Raw genomic sequence first — 20,865 nt, forward strand, 5'->3', positions numbered from 1 at the left:
GGAATGCATGTATGAACCATAGACCTTCAGGGACAACCATAGTGCCTTCAGGGACAACAGGCTGCTGTTCGCCTCTTCTAACAGAGCCTGACACAGAACGGAAGTCAAAGAGATGTTTGCTTAGATGGAGAACTGAATCAGATCCCGTGGACTCAATAAATGTCCAGGGAGCAGGGATCGAGGGCGTGATGGCCTCTGCAGGGCTAGGCCAGTTTCTTCTCCTCCTCCCACCTTCCCAGTCTATCACCAAAGTACTTTCTTGGTCAGTGGTGGTGGAGTAGAGTTGCTGGGGTGAAAGAGTCAACAGGGTCTTGCTCCTTTCATCCCCACAGACGGGCAGCGGCCTTGGCCTCCAAGGCAGTGTGTCTGCAGAGGCTTAGGGGAGGGGAGTCCTACCAAGGGTGCCTTTGACAGGCATCCCATCCTGCGTGCCCACTCCTCAGTTCTCTCCTCTCCCCTCTTCTCTGACCCTGCCCTCCCTCTTCCTCCCTTCCTCTGACCTCCCCTCCTCTCCCGCCCATACCTTTCTTCCCTCTTCCTTGCCCTGCCCTACCATGCCTGCCTTTCCCCTGCCCTGCTTTGTCCTCTTCCCTCCCCTTCCCAGTACTGCCACCCCAGCTCCCCTCTCCTGCCCTCTTCTCCCCTCCCCTGACCTCCTCTCTCCTACCCTCCTGTCCCCATCTCTCCCTTCCCCTGCCTGCCCTGCCCTGAACTGCTCTGCCCTCTTCTCCTCAGCCTTCCTCTGCCCTCTCTCCCCTCCCCTTCCCTCCCTCCCTGCAACCCTACTCGCTTCTCTTCCTTCCTCTCCTCCCCTCTTCCCTGCCCTGCCTTCCTCTGCACTCTCCTTCCTTTCCCTGCCCTTGTAAAAAACCTTCAAATAAAGCCCTCATCCCTCCCCTATTTCATCCATGCCTGATACATTTCAGACAGTGATCACCTAGAGAAAGGCCTGGTGAACAGGCTGCAGGGCTGTTCCAATCTCTCCGCCAAGCCCTTGCCCTGCTGGCTGGCCCAGATGTGCGCCTCGGGACCTTCCTCATGAATATTTGGGGCCAAGTACCAGTTTAAGGATTGGAACAGTTTCCTCTTCTAAGTTTGCAGTTACATTGTTTTCCCCAAGTTAATCAGGTGACACTCCTTTGTGACACTTTGCTACAAGCGCCCAGTCAGCAGCTGGTAAAAGGAGCTCTGCGATGTCTGGGACACCACTGCTAGGAGGGCCCATCATGCCCGACTGTTTGTTGCTCTCAGATGTCTCTGTCGAGAGTTTTTAAAGTCACAGTAACAGGAATTTCTCTCATCAGCTTCCCAGTTAGCAGCTGTGTAATGAGCTCCCCAGAAACACTTGCTTGGGCCTGGGTGCTGGGAGCCCAGGCGCCCCCTTTTATAAAGCAGAGTTCACAGGTTGGCATGGATTTGCCCTGGACGGTTGCTCGTTCCCTGCATCCCAGGATGGCAGGATTGGGCCTGCGGTTTAGATGAGCTGCATCCACACCTCCCAGCTGGCTAACGCTTCAAAGAAGAAAGGCAGGCTTTCAATGCTCTAGGGATCAAACAGAGTGGCTTTTTAAAACTGAAGCATGAGAGCTGTTTTCAGCCTTATAGAAGGAATAGCTGATTCTCACTCTCTGGCTTAAAATGCTTGTCACTCCTTGGGTAGCATCCAGATTCTCCCGTGTGGCTTCCCAGGGCTGCCCCAGCTCCCCGTCCTCTGCTCCTGAATCTTGTGGTCCCCCTGAGCTACCGTCTTTGGCATCTTCAGGCTCCTCCCTGCCGTGGAGCCACCTTTCTCTCCCACTGTCGTAGAGCAGAGTGGATATAAGGGCACTGGCTAAGGAATCAGGTCTCTTGGGGCCAATTTTGTCTGCACCCCTCCCCTGGGGAGCTGTGTACCTGGGCACCTCTCAGTCTCAGCTTCCTTATTCTGAATTGGGAACATGAAGAAACCCCTTTCTTGGCCAGGAGCAGTGGCTCTTGTGTGTAATCCCAGCACTTTGGGAAGCCAAGGTGGGTGGGTTACTTGAGGACAGGTGTTTGAGACCAGTCTGGCCAACATGGTGAAACCCTGTCTCTAGTAAAAATAGAAAGATTAGCCGGGCATGGTGTGATACGCCTGTAATCCCCACTACTCGGGAGGCTAAGGCAGGAGAATCACTTGAACCAGGGAGGCGGAGGTTACAGTGAGCTGAGATTGTGCTACTGTACTCCATCCTGGGCAACAGAGTGAAATTCTTTCTCAAAGGAAAGAAAGAAAGAAAGAGAGAGAAAGAGGGGAAGAGAAGAGAAGAAAAGAGAGCTAAGAGAAAGAAGGGAGGGAAGGAGGGAGCCCCTCTCTCGATGGGCTGCTCAGAAGAAAGGAAGTGATGCATAAGCATAGGTGTGCCTAGCCCAGTGCCTGGCAGAGGAAGTGCTCCAAAGATGTTCCTAGTAATGGCTCCTCCTGCTGCTGCTCCCAATAATGACAATGGTTGTTATTATGCCGCACAGTCCTCTGGGAGGGCTCCCTGATCCCCATTCAGATCAGGCATCCTCACCCCATACTCCCCAGTGGAAGACCTTGTGTAGCCCTCCATCAGGTGTGTGTAATGGCTTTGCCACACTGTTCTGTAATGATTGGTTTGCATGTGTTTTTCAGCTGACTGTCAGTTCCACAAAGGCAGTATCCACAGGTCTCATTTATCTTTTTGTTGGAAGTGCCTGGCTCACAGTAGGCCCCCAAAGAAAGCATGCTGAATGAATCCACAAATGAATATATTTGACTGGATAGCTGAATGAGTGAATGATTGCAGCCCATCAGCAAGTCACCCCTGAAATAGATCAGTAAGCTCTGAAATAGAACTCAAACCCATTCGCTTCTCCTTGCCTCCCGCGGCCGCCAGCATCTCCTGCCTGAATGCCTGCAGCAGCGTCCTGGCTGGCTTCTCTGCTTCCTGCATTGCCTCCTCTGAATCTTCAGGTCTCACCTCCAAAGTCACCTCCTCATGGGTGCTTTGCTGTCCTAGCCACCCAAGCCAAGTCTATCTCTGTTCCAGCCCTCGTCGTGGTATATTCACGTATCTGCTTGTTGGCCCTACTGGATCTAAGTTCCAGAGGGCAGGGGCCACATATGTTTGCCAGTACATTCCGTCAAGGCACAGCACCTCGAACATACGCAGGCATGTGGCAGATAGTCACTGAGTTAGCCATGCAGGAGCCAGCACAACTAACACGAGTGCCGGTAACCAGCTTAGGCGTAAATCTGTAACTTGATGGCACACGGTGAGTTAACTTCTCATTCAGGTCATGGTTTAGTGCAGATCAGGCGCCTCCTCCTTTCTCCACATGTGGGCTCCAGCTCCCAGAGTAAGGGGAAAGGGAATCGGGGGAGGGGAGGACTACAGGGGATTTCCATTTTTTGGCTGGGCCTGGATGTGGCCTGCCCCAACTCCCCTTACCTTACAGTAACCATAAGTCAGCCTGTGCCTCCCGTCTAATTGCAAGGCATACTGGGAAGCCCAGTCTGTCTTTGTTCCCAGAAAGAAGAAATGGGGTTGGTGAGCCAGTCTCATCAGAATGGGTGTGAGACCAGGCGTAGTGGCTCACACCTGTGATCCCAGCACTCTAGGAGGCTGAGGAGGAAGGTTCACTTAAACCGAGGAGTTTAAAACCAGCCTGGGCAACATAGTGAGACCCCATCTCTACAAAAACTTTAAAAATTAGCCAGACATGATATGTGCACCTGTAGTCCCAGCTACTCTGCAGACTGAGGCAGGAGGATTGCTTGAGCCCAGGAGGTCAGGGCTGCAGTGAGCCCTGATTGTACCACTGTACTTCAGTCTTGGCAACAGCAAGATACCCTGTTTAAAAAAAAAAAAAAAAAAAGTGTAGGATGGAATCTCATAGCTAGGAGGCCTTGTGACTGCAGTCCTTGGTCGTCTAGTCCACATTCTAGAATGCTCTAGTCAGTGACGAGTTATAAGATCAGCTGACTCTGAGGCAGGTGTCTCTTAAGGGGCTGAACTGCCTGCTAGTTCCCATAGACCAGATGTTTTTATTTTACAAAATACCTTGATGTTCCTTGATAAAAAGAAAAAGAACTTTGGAAATGCAGAATCACCTCTGTCCTGTAGCTTACATGAAGTGCAGCTCCTGGGGAAGGGTCCGTTGGGGAGCGGGACCCATATTGCAAAGATGCACTAAAATTCCGGGATATGCAGGGGGCGGGACCTGAGCATTGATTCCAGGAGCCTTGTCGTCTTGTTCACAGCATTCTATCATTTTAAAAATAGGTGTTCTTCATTTGATGATATCTTTATCTTTCTGAAGCTCAAAATAAAATTAACCTTTTCTGGAAGGAAGAAAAATACTCTTATTAAAGTTGTCCTGAGTGTTCTTTTCGAAAGCAAGCACCAACTCCCAGTGCCATCCGTGAGTAGCTCTCAGGCGTAGTTGACGGTGGTATTATGATGGGGATGCTGCACAGAGTGGCAGCCAAGCCACTGGCGGGCGGCGAGGACTCATTAGGCAGCCCCCAGGGGAGTCTGGCAGGTTCTGCTCTGGGCCTGCCTCCAATTGTGTGGCTATTCATCTGAATTTTGGCTACTGCTCCAGAAGCCCAAGCAGAAAACTCATAGATCCCTCATGGCGCTTTAAGACCTGGACACTCCTCAGAGTGTTAGGGCCTTTCCTGATTACCCCATCTCCTCCTGGGAGCCCCATGTGACAGACAGGGCCTCTGAAGGCCTAGTTCCCCATCTTCACTCCCTCCCTCCCTAGTGTCCAGCTCTCTTTGGAACCAGGGAGCTGGCTTCCAGGCCAGTCTGTCCACTCTGCCACCAGGTGTCTTTGTTATCTCTCTCTGGACTTTGGCAACACCCTCCAGGTCATTCTCCCTGCGGCCTGCCTTGCCTCCCCTGGTTTTATCCCCAACAACTATTTATTCTTTCAGAAAATGTGTATGGAGCTTCTTGTGATCTCCAGGCACTGTGTTAGGCTCTGGAGGTAAAGGGATGAACCAGGCAGACGGTTGGTCTAGCAAGGGAGGTGGGGGAGCAAGAGGCCTGCAGTGAAGGAATGAGACCATCCGGGAAGTAACGAGTGCTTTGAAGAAAGGAGAATGAGCACTGGATCAGAGAGGGCCTGGGTGACCTCCACTGGCGTGTCCCGAGAGGTCTATCGGAGGTGGTGGCACACGAGCAAAGACTGCAATGGCAAGGCCTTCTGGGACAGGGGGACATCCCAGATAGAGACGGGAGACATCAGGAGACTGTGCTGAACATGAAAATAAACTTGGGGCTGCTGATATATTACAGTGTTGGTGAGGGTGGGGGTGGGAGGCGTTGGGGAGAAGGTGACATGCAGGGAGGTTGGTAAGGCATGCTGAGGTCAGATCGAGAGATTCCCCTGAGCCGCACTAGGAGTTTAGTTGTGCATGCTGGGAGGTAGACAGAGTGCATGGGAGCCATTGAAGAATTCCAGCGGCAGAGCGTCATGATAGAAGTTTGAAAGCTCTCTGCCTAAGCTGCCTATACCCTACTGTCCTCCAAGCATTCCTTCTCAGTGTTTATCAGATCATCGGCCTCCCACCTCTCTCTGGCTTTGTTCTCTGGTCTGCATGGCTCTGCTTGGTTTACTGCCGCTGACACTGCAGTCTTACACCTCTGGAACCTCTAAACCCAGCCACAGGGGCTGCCCTCTCCTATTCCAGCAAGCCAAGCTCTTTCTGCCTGGGATTTCTTCTGTGCATTTGCTGTTCCTTCCATATGGCATGCCTTTCCCCGACTCTGAGGGTACCACCTTGACCAGGCAATGGCCACACACCTTTCCTCCAGGAGCCAGCTAAAGTGCCAACTTCAGAGGCTGCCTCTCCAGAGTGAAACGCTCTCTCCAGCCCTCCTGCAAACATAGACACTCCTCCCTGCGAGCTTCCCTGAGCACATGAGCGTTATCTTGCAACACTTGCCCCAGCCTGTCCCCACCCACTTGTGCATGTTTAAACTTCTCGAGGAAAAGGATCCCAGTTAAACACCCATGGATCATCAGCACCTGCCACAGGCCTGGCAGGCCATGCTGGCTACCAGGTGCTGAGCCTGGGTTATCACCAGTGGGGTAGGTGCTACCCTGTCGCCATCTTGCAGATGAGAAACTGAGATTCCAGGGGATTTAGATGGGTTCCCACAGAGCCGGTAAATGGTACTGCAGGTCTCTGACAGCCTCAGGGAATGACACCTTGTGATGTGAAGTAGATGCAGTGTAGCCTCTGGGATGCATTTCTAGGGCCTCAGCTGATCATACTGCCTGTGCAAGGGGTATAAATCAGGGCTTGCAAATGCCCGGGCCCACGGAGGCTGCCAGGCAGGGGAGCAGGCTGGGCAGAGTGACAGCATTATGTGGCCCGCTACTGAGGCGCTCCTGGCTTAGCCTCTACCCACTGGCAAGGCTGCTCATTATTTAAAAGGAAGCCAGAAATCTGGGTTTTACCGAGAAATCTCTTGGTTTTAATGTTTCAAAACATTGCTCAGGCCATACAAAAACATACCTGTGGGTCGCATTTAGTCTGTGGACCTCTGTGAGCAGCTTATGGTGAAAACGGTGGCACCGTATTCTCCAAAATGTCAGAACCCGTGTGATCCCCAGGGGAATCCAATCTGAACAGTATTGAATTCAACCTGTTAAAGAACTGATAGATAAAGAGGTGTACTGTAACTCCTCTTGTAAAATTCCACAAGCAGCAGGCACATTTGAAAACTCAAAACGTTTCAACATGGGCGAGGTCTTAGATAACACCAAGTCGTCATGAATTTTGTTAGAGGTGATTATGCCATTGTGGTTAAATGGGAAAATGTTAATTTTTCACAAATTCACGCTGAAGTATTTAGGAGTAAAATGTCATGACTATAATTTACCTTCAAATACCTTAGCAAGAAGGTAAAAATTGTGACATAAATACGGGAAAGAGTTAAGAGTTTTTGGAGAAAGTATTGTAGGGATTCATTAAAATTTGCCCTGCTTTTTGCCATATTTAGAATTGTTCAGCCAGGTGTTGTGGCTCATGCCTGTGATCCCAGCACTTTGGGAAGCCAAAGTGGGTGAATCACCTGAGGTCCGGAGTTCAAGACCAGCCTGGCCAACATAGTCTCTACTAAAAATGCAAAAATTAGCCAGGCATGGTGGCAGTCGCCTGTAATCCCAGCTACTCGGGAGGCTGAGGCAGGAGGATCTCTTGAACCCAGAATCCCATCGCTGCATTCCAGCCTGGGCGATAGAGCGAGACTCTGTCTCAAAGAAAAAAAAAAATTACAATAAAAAAAAAGTAACAAAAAACCCAGTCACAGGCAAGAATATAGCCTTCCATGAATTATTCTGGAATCTTCCACACTCCTCAGATCACATTCTACCGAGTCCTATGCTGTGATTCAGGCCATGGTGTATGCCCCGCTAGGGTCAGAGTGAGACCTGAGGGAAAGTCAGGGGCGGAGGATGAGTGAGGCAGCCCCACCCGCACCTGCACCCAGGGGCCAGTCTTCCTCCTCTTCCCACGGTAAATGGCTTCTACTAAAGCCAACCTGGAAGTAGAATTTCAGAGAACTGAACCCTGCTTTGGGGAAGCCTGCTGTAGAGGAACCCGTGCGTTTTTATTCCGAAGGTTGAAAGTTGTCTTCTGTATTGGGGGAGGCTGTCCCTGCCGCCTGATGGAAGGCCCTGCTCAGCCACCTCCTGGTCTTGACCCTTTGTGCAACTTCCCCACCTTTCTGAAATTCAGCGACCAGCCTTGGATTTGTTGTAAGGACAGGGAAAGCTCTGAGAATGGAACATGAGTGAAGATATCACAGATGTCAATGGATAAAGAAAATGTGGTTTATAGGCGGGCACGGTGGCTCACACTTGAAATCCCAGCACTTTGGGAGGCTGAGATGGGCAGATCACGAGGTCAGGAGATCGAGACCATCCTGACCAACATGATGAAACCCCATCTCTACTAAAAATACAAAAATTAGCTGGGCTTGGTGGCATGCACCTGAAGTCCCAGCTACTTGGGAGGCTGAGGCAGGAGAATCGCTTGAACCTGGGAGGCGGAGGTTGCAGTGAGCCGAGATTGCACCACTTTACTCTAGCCTGGGTGACAGAGCAGGACTCCATCTCAAAAAAAAAAAAAAATTTGCTTATTCTCAGGTAGTTCTTTATAGCAATGTGAGAATGGACTAATACAGTCAGAATCTAGCTGTTTCCCAGGCTGGAATGCAGTGGTGTGATCATAGCTCACTGTGCACTCTACCTCTCAGGCTTAAGCAATCCTCCAGCTGCAGCCACCCATGTGGCTGGGACTACAGGTACACACCACCATGCCCAGCTACTTTTTTTCAGTTTTTTGTAGAGATTGGGCCTTGTGTTACCCAGGCTGGTCTCAAACTCCTGGGCTCAAGCGATCCTCTTGCCTTGGCCTCCTAAGATATTGGGATTACAGGCATGAGCCACTGTGCCTGGCATGTGGGAGCTGTTCATCAGAGACCAGGGCACGTGGTGCTAGGTGGCTTTTCTAGGTTCGACAGATTGTAACTGAGCCCCTACCTTGGGCCGCTTTGTCCCTGCACAGGAAGAGCAGAGACGAGTGCCCCACCCGATCTGTGGGGCCTCCTGGGCGAGGTCCCGAGGCCCGCCGCAGACTGTTGTTCCTCGTTGGCTACGTGCCGTTTTCATAGAACATTCCTCCTCGTGTTCTGTGAGGTTGGAAGGATGCCGTTCCTCCACTGCCCTCTTTCAGCTCTTTGTTTCTTCACCCTGTTTGGTCTTCAGTCCAGAAGGAGCATCACCTTCTCAGAGACAGCCTTTCCTGGCGCCCACGCTCACTGCCCAGGGTGTCTTTAGCACAGATGCACAGAGCAGGACTGGCTATGGAATATGTGGGGCCCATGCCAACGTGCAGTGTGGAGCACCTGTTTCCAAATTAATGAGAATCTCCAGGTGGGCAGCAGATCACCACGCAGTCCCCGTGTGGACTGTGTGACAGCATGGGTTGCACACCTAGCAAGCTGGCCCTGTCTGCAAACACCAAGCAGACACAGGGGTGGGGTGGCATGGGGTCTGCAGGATGAGTGAGGGGCTTCCAGAGCACAGAGCCCCTGTTCACTGAGTGGTGGAACCTGCTCAGACCTGGGTACCTGTGCCTTCCTTCTGGGGCCACACTGCATAGCTCAGCCCAGCCTGGTATGGCCCTATGGGTGGGACCACGCTACCATTCACCCTAGTTTGTCAAGAGAATACAGAAATGCTAATAAAATATCTTTCTTAATCAGTGGCAATTGATTTGTATTTTGAGAAACTCCCCTGAAGCCAAAATTAAGCCCATGCTCTGGAGTGTTATTCAGTGTGATTAATAATTACCTGCTGACCTGTGCACTCACTGGATTTATTTGTGTCTCCTATCTGGCCTGTGAACTCCATGAAAGCCATAGCAGTGACAATTGGTGTTTGTTGTTCTTCCCCTGGCCCCCAGCACCACATTTGGCACATTTTGGTGCCTCTTAAATAACTGTCCCATTTGAATGGGAACACACCAGCTATAGGTCTTGGACCTGCTTTTCCTCCACCTAATCATAATATAATGAGCATCTTTCTTGTTATTACATGTAATAATACGTGTAAGGGCTTAGGGCCCATTTGTGCAAGGCAGTGACTCAATAAATGCTGGCTGTCTGGATGGCTCTGATGGATAATTGCCTGTTGTACGGGGTCGTTTCTGACCAGGTGAGGAACACATACCTGAGGGAAGATGTGTTTTGTTTCCCCAGGATGCCAAGTTTGTTGAGGAACGCAGAAAGCAGCTCCAGAATTACCTGCGTAGCGTCATGAACAAAGTCATCCAGATGGTCCCCGAGTTTGCCGCCAGCCCCAAGAAAGAGACTCTCATCCAGCTGATGCCCTTCTTCGTGTAAGTACCGCTCCCGTGGGCACGCGCCGCCAGCCCTGCCGGCGCTGCTTTCTTGGTCTCTTTGGAAGGTCGGGGAGCACAGGGTCCTCCGTGATGCCCTGATCGCCAGGGGACCCAGGCGAGCTCCAGGGGCTGTTTCAGGTGCTGAGATGGAATGGAGGCCAGACCTCAGGCTTTGGAGCTTCTAAAGAGATGGGAAGAGAGCAGGCCTGCAAATGGGCATTGTTGATTTGAGGCTCACAGATAAACTCAGGGCTTTGTGATTTTATACTTTCACACGTTTCAATCAAGGAAAGATTCATTTTCTGTGCAGCCCATAGATACTCCAAAACTAAAACAAATTGTGTCGGTGTTTCTCAAACTTGGATGATGAACCCAAGGAAAAGTTCTCCCAGACTCCTACCAGTATTAACTTAGATTATCTTTATATGAGTATTACTTAAAATGAACGTTAATATTAATAGACCTAAATTGCTTGCCTTCTTCTCTCTTGTAAAAGTTAAAAAAAAAAAAAAAAAAAAAAAAGGAATTTACATATTATGCACTTAGAAAAGCATTCTGCTTCAGGCCAGGCATGGTGGCTCACGCCTGTAATCCCAGCACTTTGGGAGGCTGAGGCAGGTGAATCACCTGAGGTCAGGAGTTCAAGACAGCCTGACCAACATGGTGAAACCCCATCTCTACTAAAAATACATAAATTAGCTGGGCATGCAAAAAGTAGCCAGGCATGCCAAAATTAGCTGAACGTGGTGGCAGGCACATACAGACAAGAACAGTGGGGTTGGGACTCATCATTCCAGAAGCACTGGTCTGGGTCGGTGTGATTTGCTGGGATAAAATAAGAGTTTCTCATCACTGTAGCTCTTTAACAGTTGTTCTGATGGTGATGCTGGGTTCCATACAGAGGGCTGATTTCTCCTCCTCTCTGTGGGGTGCACCTTTGGGAGTCAGCTTCTATGGGGTGTGCTTCTGTCTATGGGGTGTGTCCCGCATTACCATCCAGATAGACATCAGCAGCTGCCCCTCTTCCCTGCCTAGGTCTTTTGAAATTGTCTCCAAGATGGTCGCTTAGATTTTCTAATTGTTTGGGGGTTTCTTTGAGAAGACATCATCATTTTGTGCTCCCTGTGATAACAGGTATCTTTTTATCCTGAATAGAAGACAGTATCTAGAGCACTGTATTTTCCTATTCTCCTTTTATTTGTGATACCAGGGCTTTGATCTCAGTATTTGGAAATGGCCATGATAGATCACGTGAGTTCTCATTCTCTTAGAGACAGCCCCCTGGCCCGGGGTGCATGGGGAATTAGCCTCTCGCTGAGTCACTGCGCATCTACTGAATTCCCTAGTGAAAATGGAGTTAGCAAGTTGCTCCTAAGATGCTGCTGTTGCTGAGAGTGTGAGCAGGAGGCTCTGCCCTGTCTGCAAGTTGATGTCCCCTCCCCGCCGCCCTCACCCCCGCCTGGCTCCAGCAGCACAGGCATCTCCAGTCCAGTGTTTCCCAAACATTCATCTGCCGAATTGTAAAAACTGTACGTTAATGGGAGCCTCTCAGTGTGTTGTGAATCTCAGCCCTGCTGGTTGCCATCAGTCAGCACTGAGAGAGAAACCTTTTGTGCCTAATTAGCACACAGAACACAAGGTCCAATTTATAGACTTTAAAAAAAACAAGAATTTCAGTGGGAGACTGTGGCAAACGACACAGCATTGATGCTAGAATTTTGACTACGTGTTGGTCTAGACCCCAGGTAAAATTAAACAGTTCTTTGACTAAAAGCTCTTTGGCGTTCCTCACTGTTCCAAATCACACTGCCCCCTTCTTCTTCTTCCTTTCTGAGTAGGATGGGATTACAGGTTAGACTGTGCAGCTTGTTTCATTCTGGGTAATGATGGATGAGCTGCAACCAAACCTTGCTGGAGCTGGTGAATCTCCACGGGATCATGTCCTTTCTCCATGTGCAGCCCACAGAAAGCAGCGAGACTTCTGTCTCAGCTGGAAAGCCGAGCCTGAGAGATTTCTGGTTAAAACAAAACAAAGCAAAACAAAAATCTCCTGGCTAAGGAAATAAACCTCCATAGCGTAATTATTCTTATAAATCTTCACAGATTTTCTCCTTGGTTCTTTCAAATGTTGATTTTGGATGTGATAAGTCCATTTGAGTCACTGAATATAACTGGGTTGTTCATTAAAGAGAGGACCCCCCACTTTCCTGTGGGTGCCCCACATTTCACAGCATCCATCTCATCTCATCTTCTGGACAGCCAATGAGGTGGGCCCCGTAGCTCCATTTTATTAGGTGGAGTCTTACAAAGTTGCCATCAAACTGACAACCTCTCAGGGTTTATGATACTTCATAATTACAATGTAATTATATAAATCTATTTCATAGTGCTGTAGAAAGTGAAGCTCAGAGGGGTGACCTGGCTGATCCTGGGGTCCCCACCCAGCACATGACGATCCTAGGGTGTTTGGCACCATAGCCCATGTTTTGGGGCTGTAGGTGGGAAGCCTGCAGCCTGCAGACTGAGTCTGGTTCTCCAACTTGTTTTATTTAGCCAGTATAGTGGGGTTTTGTTTTGTTATTTTTCTTAATGAAGTACTTGCCAACATCAAAAAATTAGAAGGTGTCAGATTAAAAAATCCAGATGTCAAGCTTCTTTTTTCTGAGACAGGGTCTCACTCTGCTGCCCAGGCTGTAGTGCAGTGGCACAATCTTGGCTCACTGCAACCCCTTACCTCCTGAGTTCAAGCGATTCTCCCACCTCACCCTCTGAGTAGCAGGGATTACTGGCACGTGCCACCATGCTAAGCTAAGTTTTGTGTTTTCTTAGTTGAGATGGGGTTTCGCCACGTTGGTCAGGCTGGTCTCAAACTCTGACCTCAGGTGATCCACCCGCCTCAGCCTCCCAAAGCGATGCGATTACAGGCGTGAGCCACCATGCCCAGCTTCTCTAGAAAAATCAGAAGAATTGGTCAGAGCCCCATTCCCCTACTCTCCCGCACTTGGGTGCCCCATGTCCACCGAGCTCCCAACTCCTGTTGTCTCCTGGGCACTGAGCCAGCCTCCCCTACCATGCTCTTGCCCTTGTTATGTCATACACTTGGGTGGATTACTCGCCAGCATTACCACCTGGCTCTGGAGTTTGCAGCCCTGGCTCTTCCCTGCTGCTCGCACAGCTCCTCCATTTGAATTTGCGGACACACCACATGACCCATGATGCATTTGGCTTGCACACTGTGGTCCTGCATGTTCTATGAATGGGGCATCTGGTTAATTTCAGGAATGGTGGTCTCATTCTGGTTTGGGAGCTGAGAAGGTAGGCAGGAAAGATAAAACCCAGTGGGTAGAAATTGCTTGTGTTTTTCCCCACAAATATTACTTCAAACTTTTAGTCCAGTATTACATTTAGACAGGACCTGCTTTCACATACATGCTTCCATTTTTTAATTCCATTTTAGGTGTCCATATTTCACTGTGTTCTCCAGGGGCATCATGACTTCTAAGTAATCTGCCATCTGCACAAATCTAAGAGTTGAAGAATCGGCAGGTTGAGTTTTTCCTCCCAGTCTCTCTGCCTCCCATTGCCTCCCTTGCTAATGCCAGCTCTGAATTGGAAAGTAGGCCGGTGGGAAGTGGGGCATTTCTTTTCTATTTTGAACTCTGTGTATTAGTGTGGCCCAGGTGGGGACCAGAGTCAGATGAGTGCCAGCCTCCCCACACCTACATCTTTTGGAAGCCCCATGTTGTGTTCATCGTCTGACATTTGGGGAAAGGGTGGTTACTGAGAGACGTGACACTTGGCAGATGGCAGAGATACCCAGGAAGATGTGAGGTGCCATTCATGGAGGGAGGCTTGGACTGGCTCAGTGGTACTGGACCGCAAATCAGCGACAGTTTCAGTGCTTTGCCGTGCTGTCATTTAGCACATTATTAAAATGTTTTTCTGCAGAGTAATTTAACTTTGGAAAATACATTATGTTCTGCTACTCCTTGAGGAGAGAGAAAGTTAGGGGCCTGGAAGGTGGCAGAGTAATGTAGGTCACAGCACAAATTCCCAACTAGATTTTCAGTAGAAAACCCGGTCTCAGTTTCCCACACCCCCACCCCCGCCCCCATTTGCTGCTGCATTCTCTCTTAGAGTTGTGAAATAGATCCTTTTTTTGCTGAAATACGAGCTGCTGCCGTGTTCTCCCAGTGAGCAGGTTACATTTAGCTCAGTGATGCCATGCCCTGACCTGTGCACTGCCAGGGGCCACTTGAACCTAAGCTGAGACCTTCTGTTTTGCAAGTCGTTGCTAACAGGAAGTAGCAACTTTTGACTTCCCTTGCTTTGTGGACTGGCCAGAACCTTCCAGTCTCATAGAAACATTGCTCAGTTGCCAGGAAGGAGTGGTGATGCTGTGCAAGAGAGCTCAGACCTGCGGGCCTCCTGGTTAGGTGTGTGTTAAAATACAATGTCAGTGTGTGTGACTTTCCATGGGTGAGCATGTCCCAGTTTGGCACCGTTCCAACCACTGCCTCTTGCTTTTCCCCTTGGCCTGCTCTGCTGACTTCCATCAGCCACCTGGCCCTCTAAGGCAGGTGAGTTTGAGACCCCGTAGGAGCCACATGGAACACATGGTGTTGATTTTGGAGTCAGTAATAGTCTTTGGCTCTGCCACTTAGGAGGAAAGTGGTCTTTTAGAACACCACATCACACACAGAAAGCACCATATGTGTGTAACTGTTCCTACCAGCAGAAAGGGAGCCTCAGGGACGGCAATTGTGGGGAGCAGATACGTTAGGGGAAGTGATGAACTTCTAGTGTGGAAAAAACCGTGAAACACTACAGAAAGATAGAAGATGAGGCCCGCCGTTCACACCTATTCCTGCAATCACTGTCAAGTCTCTTATATAATAGAAATCATCAGTACTTACATAAGTCAAATACAAACTTCACTGTTCTACAATTTGCCTTTTTTTTTTGAGACAGAGTTTCACTCTTGTCGCCCTGGCTGGAGTGCATTGTCGCAATCTCTGCTCACTATAGCCTCTGTCTTCTGGGTTTAAGCGAATTCTCTTGCCTCAGGCTCCCGAGTAGCTGGGATTACAAGCGCCTGCCACCACGCCTGCTAATTTCTGTATTTTTAGTAGAGGCAGCGTTTCTCCATGGCGAGGCTTCTCTCAAACTCCTGACCTCAGGTGATCTACCTGCTTCGGCCTCCCATAGTGTTGGGGTAACTGGCATGAGCTACCGCACCCAGCTGCCTTTCTTAATTTAATAAAACTCTCTCAGGACTTCTAAAGGCTAAAAGTATCCACTGTAATGGGTGTTGCATAATTTATTTCACCCTTGCTGTACTTGAACAGTTAAGTGGTTTCCAGATTTTTCTCCCACAGACTGTGGTCTGAAACATTTTAATGGATACCCATTTTGGCAGGTAGATCTACAGACTTTATGTCTAGAAGCCATTCTGGCTTAGAGGGTGTGTGCTTTTTAAATTTCACCCAACATCACTAAAGCCCACCCTCTTATACCAATTTGATATACAGGGTTTGATCTGGATGAAAGGGGAAGCCATTCTCTCCAGGCATGCAGAACAGCTGCAAGAGCAGGGAGCCCCGAGTCATCCCCTGTGGCTAGAGAACAGGGCGGCTGGCCCTAGGGTCAGGGCGTGCTGGGACCTACGGTGGAGCTCTTGGTCTCTGGGGGCAGGAGCCCTTGCAGGTGCATGAGCTCAAGGCTGTGCTTTCCGAAGAGCACACCAGCATTGGGTAGTGGATGGATTGGGCGATGGGCTGGGGTGCCCTCATGATGTTTCAGATAGAAGGTGGGGAGGGCCTGACCAGACGGCCAAGAGGAAAGGGGAACCTGGGTTTGGAAGGCCCTACCAAGAGGGGACGTGGGGCCCTACTCCGTCAGGTCCTCATGCTCCCTGGTCCTCATGGCAAGGGGGCAGCGGTGGCATTGCCACCCTCTGGGATGAGGACGGTGAGACTCAAGTAGGTGACTAAGCTGCCAGCTGGGGCGATGGAAGGGGAGTATCAGAAGATGCCAAGTTTTCAAGGCCGAATATCTGGGGGCAGGGAGGTCAAGGGGACAAGGAGGGGATGCCTGTTTGGGAGCAGATGAGATGAAAAAGAAGCATTGAGGTCAGACACTGGTCTATCTGCATCCTGAAGGCAGGCCCAGATCCAGGAGAAAGCAGAGTGAATGTCTCCTAGGATGGCCACCTCTGAGCTGGCTTTAGGTGTCAGTTTCTCCCAGACCTGCCTCAGGAAATGTATGTTTTCTCCCATCTCAAGTCACAGGAAATGGATGGCTTCCCAGTTAAGAGTTTGGAGAAGTGTATTATAATCATTCTGATGGCAATTAAGGTGTGATAGTCATGGCTTGGAGGAGTCCACAGCGACCAAGCAGAGGCACGAGCAGGAGGCGTCACCACACGGAGCTGGAAGTCTGGGTTGCCGTTTGTAGGAAACAAGACAGGAACACTGGGGGAGACGTGGTCACGATCTCATTTGTCAGGATTGCCTTGTGCTGATGCCACGTTCCAACTGTGTGTTCCTGGCCCTGTCTCCTGCAAATGATGAATCATTCTTGCAAATAAATACTAATATGTTTATGTAAACTGTGTACTTGCTGTGAGTGGTATTCCAAGAAGTAACAAGTTTTGGAAGCACAGCAAGTCCTTAAATTGGCATTCTGGACACCCGACTCTAGTGCCATGAGCCTCGCTAGGAGATGCACATGTGTGATTCTTTCAGCAGCACCCAACAGCGTTCGCTGGTGTTTTCCAGCATTTGGATGTTCATTCTAGGCTGTCGTTTGTTGCAAATCCTACCAAACTCAGTATTATTAAGCAAATCCTTTTAGATTTCTATGATAATGAGGAAGTCGTGGGAAGGCTGTTAGTAATAGTTTAAGAATAACATGATTTGGAGAATTCCTGAGAACTCAGGAATTCTGACTTCATCATCTCAAATCCCAGTCTCTCTCAGGAATTTGGAAATACTCTTTGGGATACGATTTCCCGATATAAAACATGGAATTAGCTGACATATGGGGGATCACAGAGGTTATGAGATCGGGTCAGGTTCCCAGGGAAAGAGAGGGCAGGAAGAGGTGTTGGCTTCAGATGGAAGCTAGGGACAAGGAAGGGGCCTGGAGCCCACGGGGCAGAGGCAGGGGGAGGCAGGAAAGCCAGAGAGCCTCGTCAGCCTAGTGAGGGGAGCGAATGTCTCCCAGGGAAGCCTTCCCCTGCAGAAGAGAGCTGTAGAATCAACACCTAGCCCTAGAGCGTTAAGAATAGCAGGCTGTCCTTCTCCACCAATGCCGAGTTGGCTGCGGACCCAGGGAGCAGGTGGCGCAGCGCAGCTGTGGTGGCATCCCTGTGCCCCTCCTCTGTGGGGAGAGTGCCACCAACAAGTCATCGAGGGCAGCAAGGGGAAGAGATGGTGCCTTTGCAAGCCACAGCCCACATCACACCTCTGGGAGGGGCAGGTTCAACTCGACAGCTCTGCTTAGAAATGCGGCCGGCTTTGCCAGGCAGGGCCTCTCTCTGAATGAACTGGATTCTGGAACTGGCAGCCATCTGAGGCCATGGAGGACACTTTGCTGGTGTTTTCCAGCTTATTCTGATATGGAGCACTTTACAGAATCTGCAGCCTGGAAAGGCAGCCCTAGTCGCTGTTTGTGGGTCCTGGGATAGCTTAGAGGCTAAGAGGCTGTTTGGGCTCGTGGAATCTTAGGCCCCTTTTCTGATATGTTGATGCACATTTGCACACCAACAGGAGGCGACATGCTAATGTGGCACCCCTCCATCCCCCGCAAAGGGGATCCTGGACAGACCTGTGACATCTGAGAGCAGTGCCTATTGGCCACTGCAGCCAGCTGTCCTCATTTCTTACTTTCTTAGCCTCGTCATTATCAACCAGGTGTATTATTTGGAGGGAGGAGACACCCCGCTACCAGGACTGACACCCCTAATTGGGGCCTTGGTTCTGTGAGCTTCCAGCATCAACGGGCACCCTGAATTCACCTCTGTCGAGTGGGATTCCATGGGACACTCGGGTGCCTGTAGGTCCGGGAATATCATATAAGCGAATTAAGCCATTGAATTGTCAGCAGGGAGTGGTGTGGAGTGCAGCTCATAGGCCCTATCTAAAGGGATCAGGCACTCCTCACCCAGTTGATTCCCATTATATAGGACTGCGGCTAGCCAGACAAAAACCCTTGACCTTCTCAAGAGGTGGCAGAAATGCACATCTTGATTTAAACTCTTGATGTTTAAGTTGGTTGGCAACTCCTTTATTTAATACATCTGTGACGTGCATGGGGTTCACTGTACCTCAAAAGCCTTCCAGGGCAAAAGGGGACTTCGGTGCATAAATGTGTTTAACATGCAAAGCAGTGCAGGGTGAGGGCAGCAGGGCATCCCACCCGACCTCAGGGGATCACAATGACAAGGTGCTGAGCAGGACAGCTCCAACACCAGGCCTCAGGGCAGAGCGGCCCCTGCAGTTCTGACTGAGGTCCTCAGAAGAGTTTGGGCTCCATGAGAAATGGGTCCATTGGATTAATCCCTGGTCAAGTGATGTCCGCTCAGTGCCCGAGCACTGCCTGCACACCTGTCCTCTTATTCCATGTGGAAGATGTGTCCAAAAAGAGGGCCAGTCTACACAGCCAAATGCCCTGCTCTTTGGGGAGGTGTCCTGCGTTTCTCACACCTTCTCTGTGGCAGCTCCTTTTGCTTCTTGACCTCTCTGTGTAGTCAGCAGCTGCGCTTGGTTACCTGTAGAAAGAACACAGCCAGTGACTATGGAGGGTTTGGTTTTCGGTTTTTAGTTTTTCTGTTTGTTTGTTTGGCTTTTAGCAGCTCACCAAGAAAAGTGGGTCTTTGGAGGGCAGTTGTGTCAGTTCAAGGGAATTGGTCACAGGTTAGTAGGGTTGAAAAGAAAGTCTGATATTCTCACCTATTAAATTCAAAAAGCAAAATTCTGTTCATGGGTAAAACTCACCTGAAGGAGTTCCTGCAGAGCGCTGTCAGAGGACCTTTGATTGTGCTTCTCTTGGTATTGCCACTCCCCTGTCACTCACTGCCCCCTGCCCTCCTAAACCCAAGTGTGTTTCCTTGTGCCCCTGTCCCTCTGGTTTTTAACTAGAGGCAATTTTGCCTTATTCCCCAGTTCCAAGGTCAGCTGGCAGTGAATGCAGACATTTTTGGTTGTCCCAACCATGGGGGACAGTGCTACCAGCATCTAGTGGGTAGAGGCAAGGGATGTGCTGAGCATCCTACACCTCACAGGACAGCCTCCTCCCTGTGCAGCAGAGTTATCTGACCCAAACGTCAGGAATGCCAAGGTTGAGAAGCCCAGACCTGGCCTGAGAAGCTGGCTCGCTGGGTCTTATAAAACCAGCTACAAAGCCCTGGGACTCAACAGTCAAGAAGGACAGAGGGAGGAGAAACCAAGGTGTATTTAGCACCTGCCAGGGTCCAGGTAGTAGGCCAAGAGTTTTTCATTACTTTGTTTTTTCAGACAGAGTTGGCTCTGTCACCCAGGCTGCAGTGCAGTGGTGCAATCTTGGCTCACTGCAACCTCTGCCTCCCAGGCTCAAGTGATTTTCGTGCCTCAGCCTCCCAAGTAGCTGGGTTTGCAGTCGCGTGCCACCACACCCAGTAAATTCTTGTATTTTTAGTAGAGATGGGGTTGCACCGTATTGTCCAGGCTGGTCTCAAACTCCTGTCCTCAAGTGGTTTGCCCACCTTGGCCTCCCAAAGTGCTGGGATTACAGGTGTGAGCCACCGCACCTGGCCGGCTTTTCATTAATTAAGTTTGCACATCCTTTCTTTGAGGTTGGTGTTACGGTCCCTTTTTTCCAGACAAGGAAACTGAGCCTCACAGACTGAAGTGGCCAAGCCATAGTCTCACAGCTGGGACATGGCGGTGTGGGGAGTATGAGCTGGGTGTGCATGATTGGCAAGCCTCTCCCCTTTGTCACTGTCACACCAACATGAAGCACTTAAAGAGCACTCCTAAATATCTTCGGGGCTGGGGCTTTCCAGGTCTTGCATTTTAACTGTGGGTCCTCTGTGCCCCTAGGAAATGAAGCCAGGCTTGGTCATACTTGCCTTCCACCACTGTGTCTCTCCTCTGGAGGCCCTCAGAGTATAGAGGCTGCAGCCACTGTGTAAGCCCTGCTGCGGCTGTGGCCACGGGAGGTCTATTGGTACTGTCCAAGGTGCTACCCATCACCTCTTCTTTGAGGTAATTGCAGAAAGGGCTACAAAGTGGAGCTAGGGAGAGTTAAGGAACTTCTGAGAGCTTTGGCCCCAGCTGAGCAAACGGGTCTTTGATACCTGTTCAACACCATTCCTTGTTTGCCCATGAGCCAAGCGCCTTGTCTTCTTTCATCTGCCACACCCAGGATGTTTTACCTGGACCAGAGAGAAGGGTGAACAAAGCCCAGCTTTGGTCCCATCACTCATCCATGAGTGCTCAATCTGCTGGCTTAGCAAGTGTCACTCAGAAGATAAAGCAGGTCACGGCTTGCTAAATAAGAACAGGAGTTTGTGTTTTTCTTTTTTACATATGAGAATTTGCTGTGACAGAGTTGAGGATGTTTTTCTCACTAGCTTGTTCTGGGAAGGCAGATTGAGAAATTACTAATGCAGTAGCAAACAAGCCATACTGTCTGGGTTGGGGGGCAAGGCTTGTTTATGACTTTCACATTAAAGGTACAGGCAGAATGGCCTCATTGGTGAGGAGGAGGGCAGCAGCCATGCAGGCCTGGTTTTGACTCGAGGTCGTGCCATTTACTATATAAATGATCTGGAATTAGAACCTTTAGGGACTTCATGCCTCTGTTTTCCACTCTGTCAAATGGGACTAATTATAGCCCCTACCTCGGAAGGTTGAAGAGCTCACACCATGCACAGTGTAAGCACTAACTAGTTTAGCTGTGGCTGCAGCAGG

General features: G+C 50.0%; 1 protein-coding gene and 1 long non-coding RNA gene across 5 annotated transcripts in view; one reads left to right on the forward strand and one right to left on the reverse strand.

The window, feature by feature from the left end:
- The window catches only part of SNX29 (sorting nexin 29), a 589,908-nt gene that overhangs the window by 534,380 nt on the left and 34,663 nt on the right, over positions 1-20,865 (forward strand). For all 4 annotated transcript variants that reach the window (XM_017540017.2, XM_037742524.1, XM_017540015.2 and 1 more), the window contains one exon: positions 9,768-9,907. In XM_017540017.2, the coding sequence (XP_017395506.1) occupies positions 9,768-9,907 (140 nt within the window). The remainder of the gene's footprint in view (positions 1-9,767; positions 9,908-20,865) is intronic.
- Positions 18,186-20,865, reverse strand: part of LOC119472890 — an 85,286-nt gene continuing 82,606 nt past the window's right edge. Inside the window, exon 3 of the long non-coding RNA XR_005202066.1 lies at positions 18,186-18,683. This is a non-coding gene — a long non-coding RNA (uncharacterized LOC119472890). The remainder of the gene's footprint in view (positions 18,684-20,865) is intronic.

The sequence above is a fragment of the Cebus imitator genome, unplaced genomic scaffold, assembly GCF_001604975.1.
Source record: "Cebus imitator isolate Cc_AM_T3 unplaced genomic scaffold, Cebus_imitator-1.0 Scaffold122, whole genome shotgun sequence".
Lineage (NCBI taxonomy): Eukaryota > Metazoa > Chordata > Mammalia > Primates > Cebidae > Cebus > Cebus imitator.